The sequence below is a fragment of the Prionailurus viverrinus genome, chromosome D2 (assembly GCF_022837055.1).
Source record: "Prionailurus viverrinus isolate Anna chromosome D2, UM_Priviv_1.0, whole genome shotgun sequence".
NCBI lineage: Eukaryota > Metazoa > Chordata > Mammalia > Carnivora > Felidae > Prionailurus > Prionailurus viverrinus.
In genome coordinates, this window is record NC_062571.1 from 78,820,975 (window position 1) to 78,845,877 (window position 24,903).

Below are 24,903 nucleotides of genomic sequence, written 5' to 3' on the forward strand. Positions count from 1 at the left end.
CCACCCCGGGGAGCCAGGCAATCCTGATTTGGGCACTCACGGCCTCCCACTGTGCACACACAGACCCACTGGGTCCTGAATCTTCTAGAATGACGTTCCTTAGAGCCAGCATTCAGGCTCTGAGGTCAAGACACTCCAAACGGCCAGGACTCCAGGCCTCTGGGTGTACTTTCCACTTAGGGAGGTTAAGGTCATGTCCAGGGGTCACACACAACTAGTCCCAGAGCCAGAGTCGGAATTGGATGTTCTTTCCTGGGTACCCCACTTCCCCCCACCATGGGTGACTGGATGGAGGGGGCTGAAATGGGCTCCCTGGGAAGCTAGGGAGAAACTTGTCCCTGGGATGTTCGAGAAAATGGCTAAGCCACCAGAATCCCCCTGTACCGGGCATGGGAGATTTTAGTACGAGGTGGTTCTAGCTGAGAGCTGTGCTCTTTGGGGTTCGATGTCTGAGCCCCCAAAGGCCTTTGCTCTTGGGGTGTCTGGCTTGGCTGGGCCCATGGGGCATATATCCCAGCACACGGGGCACCACCGGGAAGAGGCCTTCAGAGAAACTTGCTGGGAGCTGTTTCCATTTCTTTGTATTAGTTGTCTTTGCCTTTGGCTAATAGCTCAGCTTGACAGAGCTCTATGGGGTTGTATGTGCAGAGGGCTTTGGAGATGAGCTGAAGGCCTGTGGGGGGTGATAGACACAACCAAAACCAGGGTCCTGCTTAGGGGCGCTGGGGAGTATGGCACTCTGGGACACTTCCCTAGAGTGGCCACTAGAGAGCGCCCAAGGGCCAGCTCCCAGCTGTGCCCCAGAAGGGGTGCCTGGAGGGTGTTTCTAGGCTTGCCCATGATGGACAAGATGGTCCGGGACAAGGTATTTCAAACTCTTTCACTGAAACCTTACGTGGGACCTACATTCCAGGGACAGGTAGCTGAGAAAAGTTTGGGGTGAAGGGAGAGAAGCGGCAAAGCAGAAATCTATCCACTTGTGCACAGATATCTGCTGACTTGAGATGGTGACCCACACAGAAACAGATACACACATGCATACGTGAACACGTGTATACACACACACACACACACACACACACACAGTGCTCATCCATGTGCATAGGCAGAGCAGTGGGTAGGGACTGGTACATCCATTTACCGAGTCAAGAGATGTCTTTTGAGCACTTCCTAAGGGCTGAGTTTGGTTGCTGGGTCCTGTGGGGATACAGGAGTGGGTAAGGCACCGGAAAACACCCCACAGAAACCAACTACTCTCCCGAGCAGAATGTGGGTGTCAGGGGAGGTAGAATCACAGATCTGAGGGTGAGGAGGGAGGGACATTTAGAGGTGCCTCCTATTTGTGGAAAGTTTTATATAGTTCTAGAACTCCGTTACAAGTAGGCAGATCAGTTACTTTCCTGTTTCACTTTATAGTTTGCATGACTCAGGAAAGGCCGCACGTGAAGACCCTGGAGGAAACAGGTCTCGGGTCTTACGAGCTGCACTGCCTCCAGGCTGCTCTTACTGTAGCTGGGACTTCTGTGAGCCCTGGGGTGGAGGTCCAGGACTTTGATGGACCGAGACTCCCAGGCATGACGGATGTGGCCCCGCCACCCCACCTCCTGGCTTCCGGCCTGGCCTTTGCAGACGAGGTCACAGAGTGCACTGCAAGATTCTGCCACGGCCCCCGGAATGAAAGCTCTTGACTTTGTCCCTGACTTTTAGGCAGTTCTTAGTTGCCGGAGACAGCTGATTAAAAATCATCTATCAAGAGGGTCACCTGGGTGGCTCAGTCAGTTGAGCGTCCAACTTCAGCTCAGGCCATGATCTCATGATTCATGAGGAGGAGTTCAAACCCTGCATTGGGCTCCCTAGTGTCCGTGTGGAACCCACTTCGGATCCTCTGTCCCGCTCTCTGCCCCTCCTTCTCCCTCTCTCAAAAATAAATAAAACATTAAAAAAAAAATCATGTATCAACAAGACAAATCATCAGGCATGGTTTTAATAATGTAAAACTCTCCAATTTTTAAAATTTATTTGGAGAGAAAGAGTGTGTGTGCATGCGAGGGCAGGAGGGGCGGAGAGAGAGAGGGAGAGAGAGAATCCCAAGCAGGCTCCATACTGTCAGCGTGGAGCCCGACTTGGGGCTCGAACCCACGAACCACGAGCTCATGACCTGAGCCGAGACCAGGAGTCAGACGCTCAACTGACTGAGCCCTCCCAGGCACCCCCAGACTCTCCACTTGTTATTTAAATATTTTTGTCGAAACACTCCTGGACACTCAAGCTAGAAAACAGAGCACCCCAGAATGCCAAATCCGGGAGGGATCTGAGAAGCTTCCAGTGCAATCTTCTCCTCTGACAGACGAGGCCTGAGGACTTGGGGGCGGACTCTTCACGGAGGCCCTCTTAGCGGATCTTCCGGGTTACCCCGGCTGCTCTAAAGAGACGTGGAAACAGGGACAGCTCCGCTCCCCTGAGGAGCATGGCCTGGGACCTGCCACCCTTCCCAGAGCCCCTCGGTGAGCACCACCCCCACAGCCCCCAGCTGTGCTCAACCAGGCCTGGAACAGGAAGTGCCTGGAACCTTCCCTGACGTTGCCATGGCGCCCACGACCCGGAAACCAAGGGCAAGCTCTCCCCGCCAAAGCACCTTGGCCCCTAAGAAGAGAAGGGTGAGCCCCAGATGTCATGAGCGCTCTCGGGATTCAGAGTCAGAAGGTGAACGGCCCGCAGCAAGCTCGTAGTTCAGAGACCGGTGCAGCGAGAGTGTCTCTGTTCCACAAGCTTCTCCGGTAAACACACCCGTGGCGGCCAGGGGGCTTGAGAGCTGAGAGCAGTAAGTATGGCTGGTGCTTTTCCATCCCCGTTAGAGAAGGAGGGGGTCCCTAGTGACCGGCACTGCCCGGGCTTGGTAGGGAGGGGCTTCGGGGGCTCCAGGCTGGGAGGCAGGAAGGCCTGGAAGCCGAGGGACCAGCACAAATAGCAAATTCTGTGACCAGCCTACTTACAGACCTCCTTCGGTTCCTATCCCTTAGTTAAGGGCGAAGAACTGTGGGTTCTCTCCCGTTTGGCCTTATTGGAGCCACGTTGCCAGCACAACAGCAGAACTTTGTCAGTCTCCCGGCGGCCTTTAACAAGTCCGAGATTCTTCTCTTGATTTGCTGAATAACCCACCCTCCAAGTTTCCCCGTGATTACTCTTGTGGCAGAATACAGAATCTCTGGGCTAATCTCCTGTTTAGAAGAGACCCTTGGGAAAGTTCTTGAAAATGGAAACCTCACCTCTTTTGTCTCCCAGGTGTTTCTTCCCCCCCACCCCCCACACGCCCGAGGGTCATTGCCACTACCGCTCATGAAAATGCTGAATCCGGTGAGTAGACGAATTTCCCAAGGGGGCAGGCGGTGGGGAGCAGCGGAGGCATCTGCTCACGGCTGTGCCGCCAACGTTGCCACAAGGGGATGGGTCGCGCCACCGAGGACCCCCAGCTTTACCGGCTGACCCCGCTGTCAGAGCAGGCCCGCTGCCCGAGCCGGCCACTGTTCCCGTCTGACGCTGCACGGGACTGCCTCTAGGTCCCCACTCCACCCTTTCCCATCGCCCACCGTTTCCAGGCACTAGAGCGTACTTCCCAAACTTCATCTGACCGTGTTAACTTCATCACCGTCACCGTCATCATAGGAAAACCAAGAGACTCAAAGGTTAAATGACTTGCCTTAAGGGCCATACAACCCGCTAGTGGCGATACCAAGATTTGACCTTAAATTCTCCATCCCATGGCCCCTGGTCTCCCCACCCCCCACCCTGCTGGTGACTGGCGTGGCTTAGGAACAACTGTATCCATTCCTGGGGGGGGTCCCTCGTGGTCCACTTTTCCTGGCGAGGTTTCTTTGAGCCACCACGTCTAAGGTTATATTCCAAATATTCTACTGCTCCCCTAAGGAAACTGCTGAAAGGGTCGCTCAGTCAGTTAAGCGTCCGACTTCGGTTCAGGTCACGATCTCATGGTTCGTGAGTTCAAGCCCCACATCGGGCTCTGTGCTGGCAGCTCAGAGCCTGGAGCCTGCTTCGGATTCTGTCTCTCTCTCTCTCTCTCTCTCTCTCTCTCTCTCTCAAAAATGAATAAACATTAAAAAAAATTCTTTTAAATAAAGGAAACTGCTGAAGCCCTAGGACCTCAAGGAAATGTCTCAGTAAAAGTCTCTTCCCAGTGGCCCAGCCGTCCATTCCTGAGCACACACCCAAAAGAATTGAAAACAGGTGTTCAAACGGAAACTTGCACACAAATGGTCACAGCAGCATCGTTCACAGTCACCAAAAGGGGGAAACAACTCAAGTGCCCATCAGGTGACGAATGGCTAAACACAATGCAGTCTCTACGTACGACGGAATATTATTCCCATTCAGGGAGTGAAATTCTGACACCTGCTACAGCAGGGATCGACACTGAAAACACTACGAAAGAAGCCAAGCCCAAAAGCCCACATAGTGTATGATTCCACTTATGTAAATATTCAGAATAGCGGATCCACAGAAGCAGAAAGCAGATGAAGGGTTGCCAGCAGCTGGGGGAGGGGAAGTAGGAGTGACGGCTTAGTGGGTACGAGATTTCCTTTTGGGGGAATGCACGTGTTCTGAACTGGATAGCGGGGGGGACCGCGTGGCCTCGTAAACGGACCAACTGCTACCGAGGTGTATGCCATAAAATGGGGAAGGTTCTGTTTTGTGTATTTTGCCACAATAAAAAGCAGTCCCTAGGGGCGCCTGGGTGGCGCAGTCGGTTAAGCGTTCGACTTCAGCCAGGTCACGATCTCGCGGTCCGTGAGTTCGAGCCCCGCGTCAGGCTCTGGGCTGATGGCTCAGAGCCTGGAGCCTGTTTCCGATTCTGTGTCTCCCTCTCTCTGCCCCTCCCCCGTTCATGCTCTGTCTCTCTCTGTCCCAAAAATAAATAAATGTTGAAAAAAAATTTAAAAAAAAAAAAAAAAAAAAAAAAAAAAAAAAAAAAGCAGTCCCTACCTAGGATCCCCTCAGTTTGTTAACCTCTCAGAACCCCGCGTGAGAATGAGCATTTAAGGAAGTTTCTGGACGCATCATCCTGTCCTTGCTTGCGGGTTCTTCAGAGCTGCCTGCAAAGAAAGCATCTCTCTCCCCGTTGCCTCTGGCACCTTCTGGCCTAGATTCTAAAATTCCAAATTACTTGGTACCTGGAAATCCTCTGTCTCCTGAATGCGATGCTTGCCTGGAGAGGATGGCTCCTGGCCACGTTTGAAAGTTGACCAGTGTCTTCACATGTGTCTTGACTTCCCTTCTGCTGCACAATTTGGAAAACCTGGCGCGTGGGTGAGGTTAAAAAAGGATTTTCTCCCTTCCTTTGCTTCCGACAGCAGCGCAGAGCTCGGCTGGAACGCCGGATGGTTGGCTCAACAAACCGGTGGCGTTTTCCCTCAAAGCCCTTCTCCGGGGACCTGCTGGGGCTTTCGCAGAGGTGCAAGGCTTTGAGCGTGGACCTTGATGAGGCTCTGAAGAACCCAGACAGGTAGGGAGATCGAAGGCCCATGGCCGGGAATGCCCTGTGGGGGAACTGCGTTTCTGAGAAGTGCCCCACAGGTGGGTCGCTGGGTTATCTGGGCTGCCGTTGGGACCATCCTTCAGGACGGACTACTTCCTCGGAGGAGGTCCGTCGGTGTGACAAAAGCATGGAGAGAGACGGGCCTTTTTCTTTTTCTTTTCTAGACTTTTCTTTTATATTGGGAGCTTTGGACCCTAACAGGATTCTGTTGTGTTTATCAACGGGGCTGTTGACAAAGGAAACTTAGCTAGTCTTGGCTGCGGGTCTGACCCGAACTCGTGAATGGGCATTTCCACCCGGTCCTGGCTCCCCATGTGTGAGAAGGAGGCTCCTCCCTCGTTCCCAAGGTGTTCTCACAGCAGGCTCGGAGCATTACTTCTCCATGTGACAAGTTCTTTCCGGCCTGGCCTGGGACATGGAGCTGGACCCTACTGCAGGGGGAATACTTTGCTTCCCTGGTGCTTTGGACCTAAGTGTGCCACTACCCTCCCTGGGCTGACAGTATCTGCCTTCTGAGCACACGGTCGAATCTTCCCGAGCGTGGCCTGTACCCCTGGGCGGCACCTGGCACAGAAGAGCTGTTGGTTCCACCTTCGCCGAGCGAGTGGCCAAATCCTCCCTTTCTAGACCCCCCGGCCAGCCCTGCTCCCCAGCCCCTCACAGGTGACTATACGTTACACACATTTGGATAAATCACATCCATCTGTGTTTGGTGCCTCGATTCTCTGATGACCCCGGCTTAGAAAAATCGAGTGCTCTGCGTTGCTGTGTTTGGCATTAGCCTTCAGCTATCTTGAACTTATTTTGTATTTATTTCATATTTTGTTTGGGTAGGCGTTTGAAGAAGTCTTAGAGTCACAGGCCCTTGTGTTCCTCAGTGCCAAGGCCAGGCTGGGGAAGCAGGCAGTGGAGCTGGGCCTGGGAATATAAGCAAAATGATCCTGGAAACCGACGAGGGCAGCCGGGCAGCAGGAGCAGAAGTCTCCAGAACTTGGTCTGTGCGATCGCTGAGCTGAGCTTCAGGTGGTGGCCTGAGAGGCAGGGCACAGAAGCCTGAGGGTGATGGCAGTTGCTGCTGGGTTTTAGGACTACGAGAAACAGCCTATCAGACAGGGTTAGAATTCCTTCTCTTCCATTTACTAAGCTGTGTGACCTTCAGCCAGTGGCTTAACCTCTCTGAACCTGTTTCCTCATCTGTGAAATGGTGACCACAGCATCTTCCTTGAAAAGTTATCTTGAGTGTTAAATCAGACAGTGCACTGAACAGGCCTAGCACGGTTCTAGCACGTGCTAGATGATCCATTAATGGAGTTTTATCTCGATAGCCCGAGCAACCGTTTTAGTTACTGGTCCTGGTGATTTCATTCTGGGGTGTGTCAGCCCTGTGCCCTGCCAGCCAGCAGCCCCATTTTTCATTCTGCCTTTTACCACCTTCCCCAAAGCAAGACACCATACCTACCACACACAAGCGACACGGCGGGCCTCTCTCCTTGGTGATGTGAGGAAGCCGTGGGTCCAGAGGCCAGCTGGGGCAAGGAGGCACTCCGGGAAGGCTCATCACTCATGTACCCGGCGGTCAGCTGACCTAGGCTCAGCTCACATGGGCGGTCGGGCTCTTCTCCATGAGCCTCTCGACCTCCTCCAGAGAGACAGTGGACTCACCTGGGCGTGTTCTCGTGCTGGTGATGACAGAGGACAAGAGGCAAGCCCAGGTGCACAAGTGCTTTCCAGACCTTCGGCTACATCGCGTACACTAACACCAAGGCAAGACGCGTGGCCAGACTCAAAGTCAAGGGGCAGGACGTCAGGAGTTTTGCAAGTATTAAGCCAAAAGCCCTTTGAGTGGTTCATCGCAAGAAGTCCTTATGTCCGTAAGATATATAGAGAATTTCCCCTTTTTCCTCTCTTATTTCTTCATCACGACTGGGGGAACTGAGTCCCCAGCCTAATGGCATGTCTCCAGAATTTCCATGTGCCACTTCATCCCGGGCTGTCTGGTCCCAAAAGGTGACGAGGACAACTCATGCCATTTATTCCATTAACTTTCCAATGGTCCTAAAATCAACCTAGCCCTTGAAATTTGCGGAACCCACAGGGTAAATGGTATACCTTGGCAAGCATCCATGACACCAGGCAAAGGCAATGTGGTTACTTCTGTTGTCTGGCTCAGCCGACGACAGTGATGTCTGTGAGAGTAGGTGAGCTCATGGGCATTGCCCACAGTTTCCAAAGTCCGTTGCCTCACTTTGAGATCACAGTCTGAACCCCTGACCTTGACCAGCGCTTCCCAGACGTGTGACCAAAGCCACCAGAAGGATCGAGGCTGGCTTGGGTCAGGTCCACTACTCCTGTTGGATAAATACCTCAAGCTCTCACTGCCTTCCTGGGGCTGAGTCACCGGAAGCCACCTTCCCCACTTGGAAAGGGCAGCATGTGGTCAATATTATTCTGGACACAGGCTCCCCCACCCAAGCCCCCTCCGTGAACCCTGGCCCACGAGGGTTCTTGGAACCATTGGAAAAACAGCATGGCAAAAGTGACACTGACCCTATGCGGTCATCAAGTGCCCTTTGGCTGGTTGGCCTTCTTAGCCATGCCGAGGAGCGTGGGCTTTCCCTGAGAGCCCTGGGGAGACACTGAAGGATTCTCGGTAGGAGACAGGCAAGAGCAGATGTGCGTTTCACGTGGTTCTCAGGCTGCAGCCTCAGCTCTACACACCCGAGGGGAGCTCCCTGGAGACTGGAGACTGGCGGGGATTACAGGGTGATAATCATGGCTTGGGCGAAACTCACAGCAATAAGGGGAAAGAGAGAGGGATGAATTCACAAGATATTTGTCAGATCTAGGCAAGCGATCAGATGTGACAACATTCAGTTACGCGGGCCTGGACAGCTGGAGGCTGGTGGTGCCATTTGCCGGGGAAGGAGCAGGGCTGGTTTGGGGTAAAACCTGAGTTTGGTTTTTGGACACATTGAGACTGGGGCATGCATGACCCCTAAACAGAAGTATTGGTACGTAACTTGGTAAGTTATTGGTAAGTGACTTCCCAGAAATGCCCAGAACCCTCCCTCCCTTTCTCTAGCAGATATTTGTTGAGTACCTACTCTATGCTACTGGACATTATTTTAGACCCTCAGCAAAAGAGGAGTCATGCAGGCAACCAGATATAACCTCAAATACCTTCGTGGTAAAGCCTCCCCGCAAACCGAAAACAGGAATCGAAATTCGGAGCCAGCCATCAGACAAAGCTTATCGTTTGCCAAACCGGCAGTCAAATGGTGACCTAAGGAAACTCTCGAGGGGCAAGATATGATAAGACAGCTTAATAGGTGCCTTGAGGACACTCACACTAGAACGATACGTGTTACAGCTGGAGAAAACCGTCAGTATTAACTCCAGAATTTTTTGTTTGCCTTTTCCCTTGAGGTTATGTGTTTCACAAATTCAGAAAATTTTCTCTGAGACCTCGAAGAACAAGCCCGTCCAAAGCAGGGAGGCAGGTGAGTGCTTGTCGCCAGTGGACTCCATCAGAATTCTGCTGCACTCAGGGCCAAGTGGTTTCTACGGAAGGAAACCCGCTGATAGGCCGGGTTCCTGGTCTCTGAGTTTCAGTTTCTGCCCACTGCACACTGTCTAATGTCACATAGGCTCTGTAAATATTTGTCAAATGCGCCGTGAAATGATGCGTGAAACCAGGCTTGGCAAACATATTTTCATATGCTAATTGGTCACAGTCGAGACAGACATGCCGGTGTAAATAAATAGGCTTTGGATCGGTAGACTAAACAGAAACTCCATCAAGGATGGACAGTTCTTTCTTCTCTGTCCCTTTCAGCTCCAACCAGTCATGACCTGGACATCACATTTGCACGGGTCCAAGAGGACTTTTTCTGATTTAGAATCAAGAACCAGGCTAGGTCTGTCCAGCTGGGAAAAGGCTCACTGAGCCTCATCAGGCCTGGACAGGTCAGGTCCTTAAAGGAGTTTTTGGTTTTTTTTAGATAAAGCCCACCCCACACGAAAGCTGCCTGAGGTCAGAGCCAGACTCCTGCCCCAGGACAGGCCAAGCGATTTCTTCTCACCTCTGGGTTCTGGTTGACTTGAGGCCCTGAGGAGTAGTCTGGGGCCATCTCCTGGCTCAGAGAAAAGAGTTCTGGGGTGAAGTGTGATGCCTGCCAGGCGTGGGCCATCGTGAAAGCAAAAGTGGGTGTCCAGTGAGGGCACACGCTTTATCCACAAGTCTGCTCCTGCCTGAAATCACCCAAAACAGAGTAGGATTCTTTCTAGCCCGGCACCACCAGACCGTTTCCCAAGGTGACCCAAGATTTGAGATGCGAGCCCACATTCTGAACCGCAGCACAAAACAATACCATAAAGTTGGTGAGTGGCAATGTTAGTGACAGGAGAGGAAACAGGTGCCCAAGCTCACACAGTCAAAATAACGGCAAAGTCAAGAAACAAGTCGATGGGGGCTCATGGCCCTCGAGGTCCCGTCTAGACCTGAGCTTTCACCAGCTCTGTACTAACAGGAGTCCAGCCTGCAGAGGCCTCCTGCCCACAGCCTCTCATGCCTCACCTGGCCGGGTATCCTTGGGTCCTCCATCTGTCCTTCCATCAAGGTCTCTCTCTTTTTCAATTTTTTAATTTTTTTTAATGTTTTGAAATGTTTATTTATTTTTGAGAGAGAGACAGTGCCAGCAGGAGAGGGGCAGGGAGAGAGGGAGATACAGAACCCGAAGCAGGCTCCAGGCTCTGAGCCGTCAGCACAGAGCCCAATGCAGGGTTCGAACTCATGTGCCGTGAGATCGTGACCTGAGCCGAAGTCGGACGCTCAACCAACTGAGCCACCCAGGCGCCCCAAACCTTTCTCTTTTTAATCACCTATACTATAAGCATGAGATAAAGCCCCTTGCATAAAGCCCCCTACAGTTTGCAAAAACCTCCTTTACCTTATAATCTTGTCCCACCCCTGTAGCGGGGTTTTCCAGTGGTCCCCATTCCAAGGAAGGCTTATGAGGACTCTGCCTCCTGGTGACGGGACTTTGAGCTGCACTTTGCTGTCGCCTTTCAAGTGGGTGAAAATTAAGCACCCATACCCAGTAGCTTCAACAGGGGACTGGGTAGTGAGATCGCTTCCCAGGGGATATTTGCCAATGTCAGGAGACATTTTGGGTTGTCACAACTTAGGGGGGGGAGGGTGCTACTGGCACCCAGTGGGTAGAAGCCAGGGATGTTAAATAACCTACAGTGAACCGGACAGCCTCCCAGCAGAGAATTATCTGGCCCCAAATATGATCAGTGCCAAGGGTGAGACATACCATAATGGGAAGTTATGGGGAGGCCCCCAAGAATATCCCAGCCAGTGTCCCTTCCCCATGAAGCCTTTCCAATTCCCCAAGTAGAGGAAAGCACATGTCCCTCTGGAGTCCTACAGCTGTTGGTCAGCTGCTCTTAGCCACTTATCTCTTTCTGTGTTGCCTTGTAATTCTGCTTATTATATCCCCCTGGAGCAAGTGCCCCAAGGCCCACGCTGCCTTTTTGTTTTCTTCCTGGAGGGCCCAGCAAAGCCGCTGCCCATCTGCTCAGTGACTGTGACTGAATGGAAGGTGGGGGGATTGACACGTCTCTTGGTAGGGACGCCGTGGAAGCATTTACTCAGCACTGTGTTCTCTCCTCAGACGTGATTCTCGAATGTCTGGGCTCCAGATGGGAACTCCATCAGCCCCAGCTTTTCCAGTCCGAGACCTTGAGCAAGCTCTACCTGATGGCGCTGGCCCAGAGCACCAAGAGGCCCACAAAGGAACTGGAGAGTCTTCTGCAAGGTATTTTCTCCCTGGCACCCAGCACTGAGCCCCAAATGCCCTCTGGTCTGAGGCTCCCCAGCTTTGAGTTTGGTCATCTGTTTCGAGACCAAGGCCACTCTGGCAGGTAAGAGCAAGGCCCGTGGTGTGACCTCATCACAGGATTTAACCTCAGTCTCTGGCTATAAAATGGGAATAATAAATAGTTCTCACTATGTTCCTTTGAAGCCTAGAGAAGAAGGTAATACCTGTGAAATTCTAGAACAATGCCTGGCATATATTGGGCACTCAGTGAATGTCAGTTATTTTTCTCATAACAACCCAGTTCTGGCCAGCTGAGGTGGAGACTCTCCCTGCTTCTTTGAGAAGAACAAACAGTGGTGTGGAGTCTCCTGATGAGTTTTCTGGAAGGAAGGCATAGTTGTCACATCTGGCCCGATATGCTGGTTAGAGGTTTACATGTTGTACGTCGATGTTATGTTTCCTTTGCTTTCTCTTTTCCTAACTTCACATCATTCCATAACGTATTCAGGCCATTTCTTTCTTTCTTTTTGTCCTTTTCAATCCTCGTAATTCCCAGGCTCCCCTTCTGTGTCCCCTAAGTCCTTCTCCAGATGCACTGCCTTCTTTGGGTGATAAAGTTTGGCATCGCTTCAGGACGACTCATAAGCAGGGACCATGGAAAAATTCAAGGTTTCCAAAGGCAGCCAGCATGCCAGTCGGGACAGGACTGCACTTCCAGGATGTGGCAGCAAAGTTCTGTTATTCTCCGGCCAGACAGGCTGGCTGAGCCCCCAGCTGCTGCCGCACCCTGAGCCTGGAGAGAGGGCCTGGCCAGGAGGCCTCTGACTCAGTCCTTCCTCGCAGAGCTGGGAGCTGAGAGCAGGCTGCGGCATTCCCCCAGGACAGTGACGTCCCTCACACGCACTCACAATCTTCCCTACTCTTTCCAAGTGTCTGTCCCAGTGTCTTCGAGAAAGGGACTGCGTCCTCCTTCCGTGTCCCCTGTGTCCGAGTCAGAACACTCACGAGGCACCCGGGGAAAGACCACGGAGACCCAGACATGAGTGCATTGAAAAGCAAGAGAACGTGGGCGCCGGGGTGGCTCTGTCGGTTAAGTGTCCGACTTTCGCTCAGGTCATGATCTCATGGTCTGGGAGTTCAAACCCCGTGTGGGGCTCTGTGCTGACAGTGTGGAGCCTGCTTGGGATTCTCTCTCTCTCTCTCTCTCTCTCTCTCTCTCTCTCTGTCTCTGTCCCTCCCCTGCTTAGGCTCTTTCTCTAAAATAAATAAGCTTTAAAAAAAGAAAGAATTGGAAAGAGAAAATGGAATGACTGTTAATGCTGTGGTCTTTGATACGTCTAGAACGATCTCGCTGACAAGACTGGGCCCTGCAAAGACAAGCCCCCTGCTAGAGGCTGGGCCTGACTGGGGGGCGTCAGGGAAGGTGCAGAGATGAATCCCCACTGCCCGGACTGTCACAACTTTCCGGGGTCTCTTCCCAGGCACCAGCATGTGCACCAGGCCCTGGGGACCATGTTCACATGATGCTCAGTGGACACGGCTACTGGCCTTTGTGCACCTGGGAAAGCAGGACACATCTCACAGTGCATGGCTGGTCTCATGACCCCTGCTTTGGGTTCCTGAGAACACCCGCACTGCATCCTGGAGTGGTGGGCTATGGGGAGAGGCAGCCCCCCGCGAGCACCTCTGTACTGGCCAGACACAGCTGTCCTAGCTGCTCACTTTAAAAAAAAAAAAATTTTTATTTAGAAAGAGAGCATGTGAGTGCAGAGCCTGATGCGGGGCTCAACCTCACGAACCACGAGATCACGACCCGAGCCAAAATCAAGAGTCAGACGTTTTAACCGACTGAGCCACCCAGGCGCCCCCAGCTGCCCATTTTTGTCCCACCGAGAGTCCCGGATTAGCTGTGCTTTGGCAGGACGTGCTTCTTCTCTAGGAAGAACCCCAAGGAAGAAACAGTGCTCTTTTCCTGAAAAGGAACCACCTTGGTTTCAGAGAACCTCAGAAGCACACGATTCAGCTATTACTTTCCTATTCGATTTTGAGGTTCTACATAAAACAGAGGGAAAGTTGAAGTTCTGTCTTCCACTGTCTGACCCAGCCAATGATATTCCTTTCTTCCTTCAACAAATGTCAAGTGCTTAACCCCTCCTAAGCATGGTCCTAGGAACTCTGTCAGGAGGTTGGGGGACAGACAAGCCAACCCAAAATGACGATAAAGCCCAATAAATAGCATGACCCATGATGATACGAACTGCCACTTCCGGAGTGCCTCGTCGGTGCCCAGCACCCGTGCAGCCATCCCAGTCAGTGCCCCCAGTGGAGGTGGACAGAATGCAGCGTGCAGGTGAGAGGCGGTGCCGAAATCCTGGAGAAAAATGATTCAGAGAAGAGAACAAGGCTCAATAAATATTTGCCAAATGAGAGCCTGAACAGAGCCAGGTGCCGTGAGCGGGGTGAGGGGGCCTTGCACGTCTGAGGAAAATGGATCTTTAGTCTCCCTTTCTCTCCGCGGTCTTCGTAGTTGAACAGCGTGACATCCTTTTTTGGATCCTGACTCGTGTCATTTTTCATCACCTACAACCTTGAGCTCACTGGGCTTAGGATTCTGGGGATGGAATCCACTCATTTACTGGGGACCCGTGTGGGCAAGACTGTGTCGGGTCCCGGGGATGGAGTGGCGAGTAAACCGTCCGGTGTGCCGGCCCCACGGGTGAAAAACCAGCAGGCACGTGACGTAATCGCAGGTGGTGGTAACAGTGAGTCTAGGAGGAAAAGTAAAGCCAGTTTGGGGGGAAGGTGAGGGTGGGATGCTACGTTACATATGGAGGCAGGAGGGTGCCTGATGGGGAAGGGATGGAGCCCCGCGACTCTTCTGTGGAACAAGCCACAAAGAGGCAGGTTTGGGGTCCACTGAGCCGGAGACTGGTCGTCTTGGGGCCACTGGAGGGGCTTCAGCTTGGTACCTAGGGTGTGGGATGCCGCTGGAGAGCTGAGAGCGGCGTGTGTTGTAACTCACGTCTTAGAATAAGTCTGAGCGGCTGGGGGAGGCTGGAAGTGAATCGGGCTGCCCCTCCCCTGCCTTCTGGAAGCCTTAGGTGGCAGGGGTCCTCTCTTTGGACACCCGTGGGGCAAAGCTTCAACAGCCACTGGGTGGGTGCCTGCTTCCCATGCTCATTCTTTAGCAGGGGGTCACTGTGATCCCATCTTGTGCCAGGTCTGGGCTGGGTGCTTGGGTGCAGAGATGACAGTGGCCCACCCCTTGCCCTCAAACTGCTCCCAGACTAAAGAGAGAAAGGGAGGAGGCAGGGAGAGAGAGTGAGCTCGGGAGGAGCTAGTAAAAAATAACTCGTGCAGTGAGAGCAACGGTCTCCCAGCTTTGACCGTCACAGTGGCTGTTTAAGAGCGGGGGGCAAGGTAGCCGACGAGTGCACGGGAACTCTGAACCATTTTTACAACTTCTTACACTTCTTCCACTATTTCTAAATAAATAATCACTTCAGAAATACATCTTCTAAACCAGCAAACAGAAACAAAACCTGGTGCGCTAAATGCCAAGGTCATGGTTGCAAAAGGGCCGTGGGACCTCCCCCTGTACCCGGCACAATTTGCTGCAGCTCTCAGGTCCCTACATCCCTCTTCTTTTTCCTTTACCAGCTCAGCTGCCTGGGAAGATCAAGGAAAGACCCCCCACGAAGAAGATGATCATTTCCTTGAAGATCAATGACCCCGTGGTCACTAAAGTTGGTAATGTACCCCTGTCGTTTTAGGCTAAGAATGCCATTGAACAAACGGCCCTCCCGGCTTTAAAAACAAACAACAGAACCACAGATGAGTGGCAGTGTTCAGTACTTCCTGATTAAAACTAGCTGAACAGAGCAGAGACGGTGGAATGCAGCTAAAGAGAGGTGCTCATCCCTGGAAAAGAGGTGTGGAGGGTGCAGAGGAGAAAGGAAGTCGCAGGCTCATTAGACCCAAAGGCAGGGAGGCTCAGGTCCGTCCTCCCTCAGGGAGCACTTCGTGTGCCCCTTCCCACCAACTCCCATCCCTGGCTGGCTGCCAGCAGCAGAGAGCTCACCCTCTCCCACTGCACCCTGGCCACCTGGAAATGGACTTCAGTCTTAATGAAGCACGTGTGCTGTCGCATGCTGTCATGGTCTGCAAATGTGCAGGTCAGGAAGCCATCCGCAGAAGCACCGGGTAGACCAGTTGTCCTCGGAGTGCATTGGCCCCCACACAGTGCTGACTGGGATCAGGGAAGATTTGGAATAGCCCAGTCCCTCTGCTCCCTGGTCCCCGGACCTGAGTTCTTAGATATGAAAATATCCGGGCTCTTTCCAGGCATCCTTCTTTTTTTTTTTTTTACATTTATTTATTTTTGAAAGACAGAGCACAAGTGGGGAGGGGCACAGAGAGGGAGACAGAGAATCTGAAGCAGGCTCCCGGCTCCGAGCCATCAGCACAGAGCCTGACGCAGGGCTCGAACTCACAGACCGTGAGATGATGACCTGAGCCGAAGTCGAACACTCAACCAACTGAGCCACCCAGGGTGCCCCTCCGGGCATCCTTAACTTTTTGGGAGACCCCAGACTCTGAGGACAAGATTTTCCTGAGGAAAAAAGCACAGCCACGCGCACACAGCGTTCTGTACATATTTGGGCAGTCACCTCCCTGCACAGGCCATGGAGCCCAGGTTAGCAGAGAACCCCTGAGGCGCGGACCCTGGGATGGGTTTAGAATAGCATTCTTTCAGTGCAAACTGGTGCAGCCTCTCTGGAAAACCGTATGGAGGTTCCTCACACAATTAAAAATAGACCTACCCTATGACCCAGCAATAGCACTGCTAGGAATTTCCCCAAGGGATACAGGAGTGCTGATGCATAGGGCCCTTGTACCCCAATGTTTATAGCAGCACTTTCAACAATAGCCAAATTATGGAAAGAGCCTAAATGTCCATCAACTGACAAATGGATACAGAAGTTGTGGTTTATATATACAATGGAATACTACTTGGCAATGAGAAAGAATGAAATCTGGCCCTTTGTAGCAATGTGGATGGAACTTATTATTCTAAGTGAAATAAGTCAGGCAGAGAAAGACAGATACCATATGTTTTCACTCTTATGTGGATCCTGAGAAACTTAACAGAGACCATGGGGGAGGGGAAGGGGAAAAAAAAGTTACAGAGAGGGAGGGAGGCAAACCATAAGAGACTCTTAAATACTGAGAACAAACTGAGGGTTGATGGGGAGAGGGGGGGAGGGGAAAGTGGGTGATGGGTGATGGGCATTGAGGAGAGCACCTGTTGGGATGAACCCTGGGTGTTGTATGGAAGCCAAGTTGACAATAAATTTCATATTAGAAAAAAAAAATCGCATTCTTTCAGCAGGAGCTCACTTTTCTTTGGCTTCATCTTCCTTGGTGGAGGCTGGGAGCCCGGGCTGTAGCTGTGCTCAGGTCCGAGCACGTGCGTTTCCTCTAAGGGCGTCTCTGCCGACACAGACAGGGGACCCTTGAGCATCCAGCCAGGAGGGCACCTGCAAGGGAGGGACGCGGGGTCCAGAGCCCCAGGCTGACGGCTTTCTCTCTTGGATGCTGCCTCCCAGCCTTCGCCATGGCCCTGAAGAGCCTCTACCTGAGCCAGGTGGAGATGAACGTCAACGACGTGCTGGCCGTGCTGGCTTCCGCACACGTTCTCCAGTTCAGCAGCCTGTTTCAAAGGTAAGGAAATATAGCAAGGCTCGGGCCAGGCCCAGCCCTGGGCAAGGTAGAGGGGGGCCCCCCTGGCCCATTCATAGAATGGCCCCTATCCACGGGCTAGAACATCCGGGTTTCTTGGCACAGAGCTGTGAGTCTGCAGAGGGACCGAGGCACGAATCCACCCGTCTCTTTCAGTATTCTTCAAAAAAAACCAGTCTTTTTCTTAAAGTTTTCTATTTATCTTTGAGAGACAGAGTGCTAGCGGGGAGGGGCAGAGGGAGAGGGAGACACAGAATCTGAAGCGGGCTCCAGGCTCTGAGCTGTCCGCACAGAGCCCGATGCAGGTCATGTGAGATCATGACCTGAGCTGAAGTCAGACGCTTAACTGACTGAGCCACCCAAACGCCCCTGGAATATTTTTATTCTTACAAATGTTACACACGGTCACGGTAGATCTTTCGGAAGAGAGAAAAATGCAAAGATCAAAGTCAGCTGCCCACCAGTCCCGCTGCCCACTGGGGGCACAGCCTTTCTCTTGGGGATTCAGACCCCACTGACCCACCTGGGCTGCCTGTCAGGGGGGCCGAGCAGGGGAAACCAGGGGGCGTTCACAGTGGATGGACATCGAATGTGAAAGCCTGCTCATCCTGCCAAGGGTTGCCTGGGTTCATGGGCACCAAGAGAACGTGTGGGTAGTGAAAACAGAAGAGTGCAATGCAGCCTTGGGGGCTGACATTCAGAGGTTCCCAGTTTTCATTAGACTTTTTCCGCAAAGCCAGAAGCAGCCTAGGATGTGAGCAGCAGGGCCTGTGCTGAGCCCTGCTATAAGCCGCTCTTTGGTCTCCCTGGGCCTCAGTGTTCTCAGATGTGAAATGGGGCTCATTACATTCATCCTGAGTACTTCGCGGGAATTTGTTCAGGGTGAGGGGATGTCAGCACGAAGGGCTTTGAGGTGGGGCCTTTGCCCCGGTCAGATACTGTTCTCAGCTTTTGGCAAGGGTGACCTCACTTTATCCTCCCTGCAGGGAGGTGGTATATCATTATGTCCACTTCACAGACAAGAAAACTGAGGCCTCACGAGGTGAGTAGCTTGCACAAGACCACAGTAGAGCCGCCAGAACATGCAGGAGGCCAGGGGTCTCGGAACCTGTACCCCTAACACTGTCCTTTTCGGCTTTGCTCTGCTGAGGAGGTAGTGTCGCTTGCTCATTCAGGGCTTCACTGACTTTCAGTGGCATTTGGTGAGGTGAGGTTTGCTTGGGGCCAGTCACCTGCCAGCTCATTCCGTCACCTTCGTTCACTCATCTGCTCCTTTAAGAACGACGTCTTGGGCATCTCCAGGACACCAGGACCAGGGGGCAAGGGCCCTGCCCTCTGAAGCTTCTTGCCCTACGGTCTCCAGGGCACAGGAAATGAGTAAAGTGGAATGAAGGATGGGGATTCCCAGATGGAACATTTTGTGTTACGTGTGATTAATTTCAAGTAAACGGGGCCCAGTGATTAACAAGAACAGTTCTTAGAACCTCCCCCTTTTCCGTATCCCGTAATACTGCTCCATTCCAGTAACTTACGAAAGGGTAGGTGAACCGAGTGGAAAATTGCTGATGGGATTCACTCTTCTAGAATATTCTGTCCCTTCCCTTGGGCTTTTTTGGGGATGCGTGCCTCCTGCAGTCATGTCCCGGACATCGAGCTGGTGTCTTGTAGTCTTTGATTTCCTAATAACTCCTGGGATTCAACATAGAGAGGGGATTTAGGGCAGGGATGGCCCACCAAGCTTGCTCTGCTCTACGCCTCAGTATCCTCTTTTGAGGAAATGGATGGATGAATGAACTTCCCATCCAAGACAAGAGAGGACATCAGCTGCTCTGTAGACGGCAGGGGTAGGATCTCTCCCAAGGATCTTGCAGGTTTCAATTCACTTTCATAGAGTCCACACAGCCAGCTTCAACCCCAAATACACTTTGAGCAGGGGTCTCATTTCTGGGGCACCTGAAATGACTCAGGCCAGATGCTCGAACAAGAGCGTCAAGAAGCCTTATGAGGGATGCAGACGTCCCATGAACTGAGGGATGCAGGCTCTCGGAGGCCTGGACGTGACAACCGAGGGCGCACTGAGGGGACCAGAGTCTTGAAAAGGTGCTCCAGCGTGTCGGCATGGCCTGACCTGGATGTTGCGTGGCGGGAGGTGGGAGACCAGCAGGTGTAGGTACAGCCAGATTGTGTAGGGTCTGGGGCTGACTAAGGAGTCCAGTCTAGACTGCAGTTGATGGCTGATCGTCCGGGGTTTGCTGAGATTTCCCTCGTGTTGTATATACCACCCATCTTCTGTGCCATACAGCCTTCATAAAACTGCTAAGTCCCAGCTTCCTTGCTCAGGACACTTCTGAGCAGCTCTTTCCTGGTGCTCTAATATCTCTGGTCCCAAAGTCGGAAGGCCAGCCTCCCTCACAGAGCAGGGATTCCAGCCGCTGTCTGTCAGCCTTGGCTGCCCTACCTCAGGCCCAGCTTCCTTGGAACCCTAGCCCTGGCTATTGGGGGCTAAGCCAAGAATGACAGGTTCTTCATTTTCCTTCCTCCACCCAAATTTGGTTCAAGGTCAGAGCAGCAAGGGCTTTGGGGATAATGAGCCAGACCCGTCATTGCACGGGGGCATATGGACCTTGCTCAAGATTCTCCAGATAGCCGTGGCCAGGTCTTACAGGTCAGATCCCGGTTGGGCTGGCACACAGCTGGGCTGGCTGTCACCTGCCTTCAAGAGGCTGACGGTACATTTGGCTGCAATGTGGCAGCACAAGCCTCAGTGTGTGTGTGGTACGTGGGTGCGTGTGGGTGTGTTTGTATAGGGGAACAGAAATGTCGTGTGGGTCACTCTGAAAGCATCACAAATCCAGGTGCTGAACAAGACCTCAAAGGTCATCTTGGCTGAGCTCCCAGCCAAGGGCAGAATCACCCAGATGGCTGCCCTGGTCTGAATCACACGTAGCAGAAGCCATTCCCCTTCGGGGGATGCGGAGTGTGCGTGCCGGTTCCATCTGGTACGGTTCCTTGATTTCGTGCATCAGATATGCGCACTGGCCCAGCTGGGCTCAGGGCTGTCACGTGCATGCACGTATGAGCATGTTTCAGGCTTGCTTGGTGTCCCTTGGTCTGGGGAAACCTGGCCATTCCAGTTCAGCCTGGCCGACGAGTCTGACCATGAGAAAGGGGGAGCACGAGTGAGGGTGTCAGCCTCTTAGAACACTAACTTCTGTGCCTTAACTCCAAGCCCGGCTAATTCTGTTCCCGTTTATCACTGGTAAGAGCCAGCACCTAAAGAACACCATGCCTGGTGGCCGGCAGGACTCGCACCTCTGGCAAACTCTCGGTTTCCAGCTCTCCCACCATCCTGGAGTTGAATGAAACCTCTGGGGCTGCCCCTTCTCTGAAAGCAGCCTCGGGACCCTCCAGGAACAGCATTTCTCTCTCTGCAGGTGTGTGGCCGTGATGATGAAGGGACTCACGCCAAGCACCATCAAGAGCTTTTACCTGGCCGGCTGCAAGGTGAGAACAACCTGGACAGAGCATACGGCACCTGGGGACTTTTGGGAGCACCTCAGCCTCTGGGATTTTACCCGCCAGGCCCAGCTCCAAACAATTATGAAAAATAATTTTATTTTGAAGGGACATCTTTAGGGGCGCCTGGGTGGCTCAGTCGGTTAAGCATCCGACTTTGGCTCGGGTCATGAACTCCTGGTACGTGAGTTCAAGCCCTACTTCAGGTGAGCTCGAGCCCTGCTTCAGGCTCCGCGTTCTCTCTGCCCCGTGTGGGATCCTTTCTGCGCCTTGCTCACTCTCTCAAAATATAAATAAATAAATAAATAAATAAATAAAGTGTTAAAAAATTAAAAAACAAAAGGACATTTTAAAGCCAAAAATTAAATATTAATAATAATAATAACAATAATAAATGTAAACAAAAACTTAAAAACTAAGGGGGAAAAATACGGGCACAGTCTTTCTCACCAGAATAGCAGACAGTCTTCCAGGATATCCTTTTTGGAGTCAGGTGGAATTGTGTCCCATCCCCGCACCCTTGCCCTGGGGCCAGTCACCGTGCCAGTATCGGGAATAAATGATGTAATCTAATGGTCCCATTCTCAGAGGAGAACGCCACCTGATCCATCCTGATCAGGGTGACAGCTTCTAAGTGGCAGTGCTGGGCTCGAGCCCCAGGCCATCTGATCCCTGCCTTCCTCTGTGAGGCTACCGTTGACCTGGATGGGCACTCACCCCGTGAAACAGGCCCGTCTGACCGTGACGTCTGGTTAACTCACGATCAGCTGGTGCCAGTGCTCTCGTAATGGCAGCTAAGAACGTGCTAAGTGCCTATTTTGTCAAAGACAATAAGTGTCCTCACCGTCCATCAGTAACTAGAAAGTCACTCTGTGGGCGGTGTCTTTGCATTCTGGTCAACATTTTCTTTTCCGGCCACTCTTGGCCTGGGAAGGACTGTAGCCCCCAGGACGTGCGAAGCGTACTGAGACCCTGCCAAGGTCTCTGGCCCTGGGAGAACCTTCCCACTTCCTTTGGACTTTGATGTCAGGGTATGTGCCCCCCACCAGCCTCAGCACTCCATCTGGGGTACACGCTGCAGGCCCTTCCATGATCCGTGACTGACTTCAGCCCAGAGATTTCAGTGTGCAAGTCCTGTGGTCAGACCACCAGGCCGCATCGTCGCAGGCCAGCAGAGGGCGCCAAGAGTTCAGGGATCGCTTTATCTATCCTTGGCTTTTCTTGCCTTCGCAGTACAAGGAAGAGCAGCTCACCACTGCCTGCGAGAAGTGGCTGGAAATGAACTTGGTCCCTCTGGTAGGGACACAGATCCACCTCCGGAAAATCCCGCAGGAGCTGCTTCACAGAGTGCTGCGGTCCCCCAGGTCAGAGCTGGTGCCCAGGGGTGCTGTGCTGGGGGTGGGGGGTACCAGGAGCCCCCACCACCCTGCCTGGGGCAGCAGGGCCAGTCCTGGGAGGGGGGTGCTCCAGCGGGGTGCATCCACGCCCCTGCTGGCCATGCCAGGTGTCCTACACGTCCTCCATCCCAAACTCCCCACCATCCTGAACAGCTGGCCAGGGTGGGGGCTGAAACGCGGGGCACTGTGGGTAGGGAGGGGGACAAGACCCCTCACGCTCCTTCCCTGGGGTGAGGACCTTCTGGGTGCCTGCTGTCCCGTGACCCACATGGTGGTTCATTCAGTAATTGCCTACATAATGTTAAAAAAATCCTGACAACGTTAATATACACCCGCTGTGGAAAATGGAAAACAGGGAAATGCAGAAAACAGAAAATAAGCACTCTCGTCCTAAATTGATTCCTGCCTTTAGCCCTGAGCCCTCTCCTGAACAGATGTGACCCAGACACCAGACTCTCTGTTTGACGCTCGAGCTAAAACCCAACCCTGGGGGCCCCCACCCTGTGTTCCTTTAGCGGCTGATCAAACTGGAATCTTGGGGGGGGCCTTCTGCACATCACGTGGCCCTCCGCCCCGACTGCGTCAGTAGCACTTTCAGACCCAGCCCGTCTCTAAGGGCTTCTCTCCACAGGCACCAGCCAGAGATCTCCATCATCTGTTGTCTGGACCACTGCAGGGACCTCTGACTCAGGGTGTTGTGTCAGCTCTTGACCCCCTCCAAGAACATCTCTAGCCAAAGAGCTTTTGGCATGCCCACGTACCCCCAACATCTCACCAGCCACGAGGCACCCACGGGGGCTACCTTGGATCTCAGCCCTGCCGAGCTCCTTGGAACCCACCAGTCTGCTCCCCTCCAGCCCAGTTCCTAGAAACGTCCCCAGTTCTTGGCCTTTTAGGTTTATTTCCAGTGTTTTATCAATATGAAAGTAGCGTCTTGGTGACCTCCTTCAATGTACCTCCTTCTATCTTCATCCCAGATTATCTTCCCACATGAAATTTCTAGAAGTGACATTATTAAGTCAACAGGGCTTTCTGGTTTTGTCACAGGTAAAAAGCATTCTAAAAAATATTCTATTTGAAAATAATTTCTAACAAATCAAGATGGCAAGAACAGTATAAAGAATATTTCTATACCCTTTACCCTATTTTGTTCAGTTTCTGCTGTTTGTTTGATCATCTGCATCTGTAGGTGTAACCGTGTACCCACATAGTTTTTCCTGAACCCTCTGAAAGCAAGTTGCACACATCATGTACCCTGTCTCCTAAATGCTTCAGTGTTTATTTCCTAACAGAAAGAACCTTTTAATGTAATCACAATGCAGTGGTCAACTTCAGGGAATTTAGCATTGATGTTAATGCCTTGACATGATTAGCCCAGTGCCGTCCTTTATAACATTTCTTCCCCCAGTGCGGGATCTGGTTTAGGATCACATATTGCATTTACTTGTCATGACTCTTTGGGACTCTTGAAAAGGTTCTCGATACCCATTGATTGCCAAGGTACCGAGATTGTATTCCCTTTGGGTAGGTTTCAAAAGTGAGAAGTAAATCCCACTAAACATTTTAGCCGTATGTTAGAAATGGAATGTTTACTCGTGGTCGTGTGGCGGAAAGCGTTCTGATATCAGAAATTAGATCTGCAAAGATTCATTCCACCGTTGGTTTGAATTTACTAAGTGGCTTGTGATGCCCTCACACTTACAGAGAAATGTGGTTGGTAGAACAGAGTTCTGGTGTCGAGGGAGACCATATTAGCAGGAAGACCTCAGGAACCCAGTCCAGGAACACTTCTGGGGCCCCGGGGGGGGGGGGGGCACTCCTGGTGTCATTCTGCCCTACTCCCTGATGCTTTTCCCCAACCTCCGGCAGAGGAAAGGTTACACAACCGTGGAGGAAAAGGTAAACAAGGCATCCCTTAGACTTTTCGTAACACTGTCCCTCCCTTGGAAAGACTGAGCTGTCGCACCCTGGTAGTATTTGACCAAGAAAAGGGAAAAGTTGTCTGACCACAGCCAGAACCTTGGTGATGGAACAGGCCTTACAAAATGTCCACTAGGCAGGAAAAGAGGTCAAGCACCTTCCACGTCAAGCGTCTAGACTCACAGGCTTGGAGAGACATGACGGAGCTGGGAACTGGGTCCTGCTCCTCGGGCCCCTCCCCCAGGAGCTGTGTCCACACAACCCAGAGCCATCCCGGCAGCTGGAGGAGACCCTGTGTGGCCTTGAGCAAGTCATGGGGCCCGTGTGCCTTGGAGAGACCGGGCTAACGGCTCCCAGACTCGTGTTCGTGTTCCCCGGGGCACATTCTCCTCGCCCGCCCTGTTGATGTCCAGTGACCGCCTGCTTTAAAGCTGGAGGGAGGTGGGGAACAGAGGGTGCTGGAAGACAGGGCCTGGCCGCACCCCGTGCCCGGCGGGATTGTTAGACATTCACCCAGGCTCAGGTTCCTCATCTGGGCGCACTTGTTGGCTGGTGGATCTGGCACTTTGGACCGCAGCCAATGAAGAACAAACCCTTGGACGAGTTCGCTGTTACCGAGCACCTGTGCGCTGTGCCTTTCAACCACCACAACCCTATGCGATAGGTAGTTATTGCCCCTAAGATAAGAGGGACAGTAAAAGGCAGGGCTGGGCTCCAACCTGGGACTCAGGCTCCAAGGTCCAGGCTCACACCCTCCATGCTGCAACGTCTCTTCATTCGTCACAGAGACCAGGCTTCCCGGCAACCAGAACTCCACCAGATCTGGGTCGTCCTGGCAAGTCACGTGACACCAGAGCAGCCGTGTGGCCACGCCAACCCTTGAGGTCGGGGATGGCGCATCCCCGGGGCCCAGGAAGGTACACTGTGGCCCACCCCCCTGGTGTTTGGGTTT

The 24,903-nt window shown here is 52.6% G+C and overlaps 1 protein-coding gene across 5 annotated transcripts in view; it reads left to right on the top strand.

Annotated features, from left to right (window-relative positions):
* The first annotated feature begins 2,441 nt into the window (after nt 1-2,441).
* Nucleotides 2,442-24,903, top strand: part of BTBD16 (BTB domain containing 16) — a 45,176-nt gene continuing 22,714 nt past the window's right edge. For 2 of the 5 annotated variants that reach the window (XM_047826137.1, XM_047826141.1), the window contains exons 1-9: nt 2,442-2,821; nt 3,283-3,354; nt 5,367-5,518; nt 8,978-9,051; nt 11,230-11,373; nt 15,037-15,126; nt 16,986-17,100; nt 20,553-20,622; nt 21,868-21,998. In XM_047826137.1, coding sequence (XP_047682093.1) covers nt 3,337-3,354; nt 5,367-5,518; nt 8,978-9,051; nt 11,230-11,373; nt 15,037-15,126; nt 16,986-17,100; nt 20,553-20,622; nt 21,868-21,998 — 794 coding nt within the window. In that variant the 5' untranslated portion in view covers nt 2,442-2,821; nt 3,283-3,336. Of the gene's footprint in view, nt 2,822-3,282; nt 3,355-4,310; nt 4,330-5,366; nt 5,519-8,977; nt 9,052-11,229; nt 11,374-15,036; nt 15,127-16,985; nt 17,101-20,552; nt 20,623-21,867; nt 21,999-24,903 lie in introns of those variants that run through there. The other 3 variants (XM_047826139.1, XM_047826138.1, XM_047826140.1) reach the window with 3 other exon arrangements.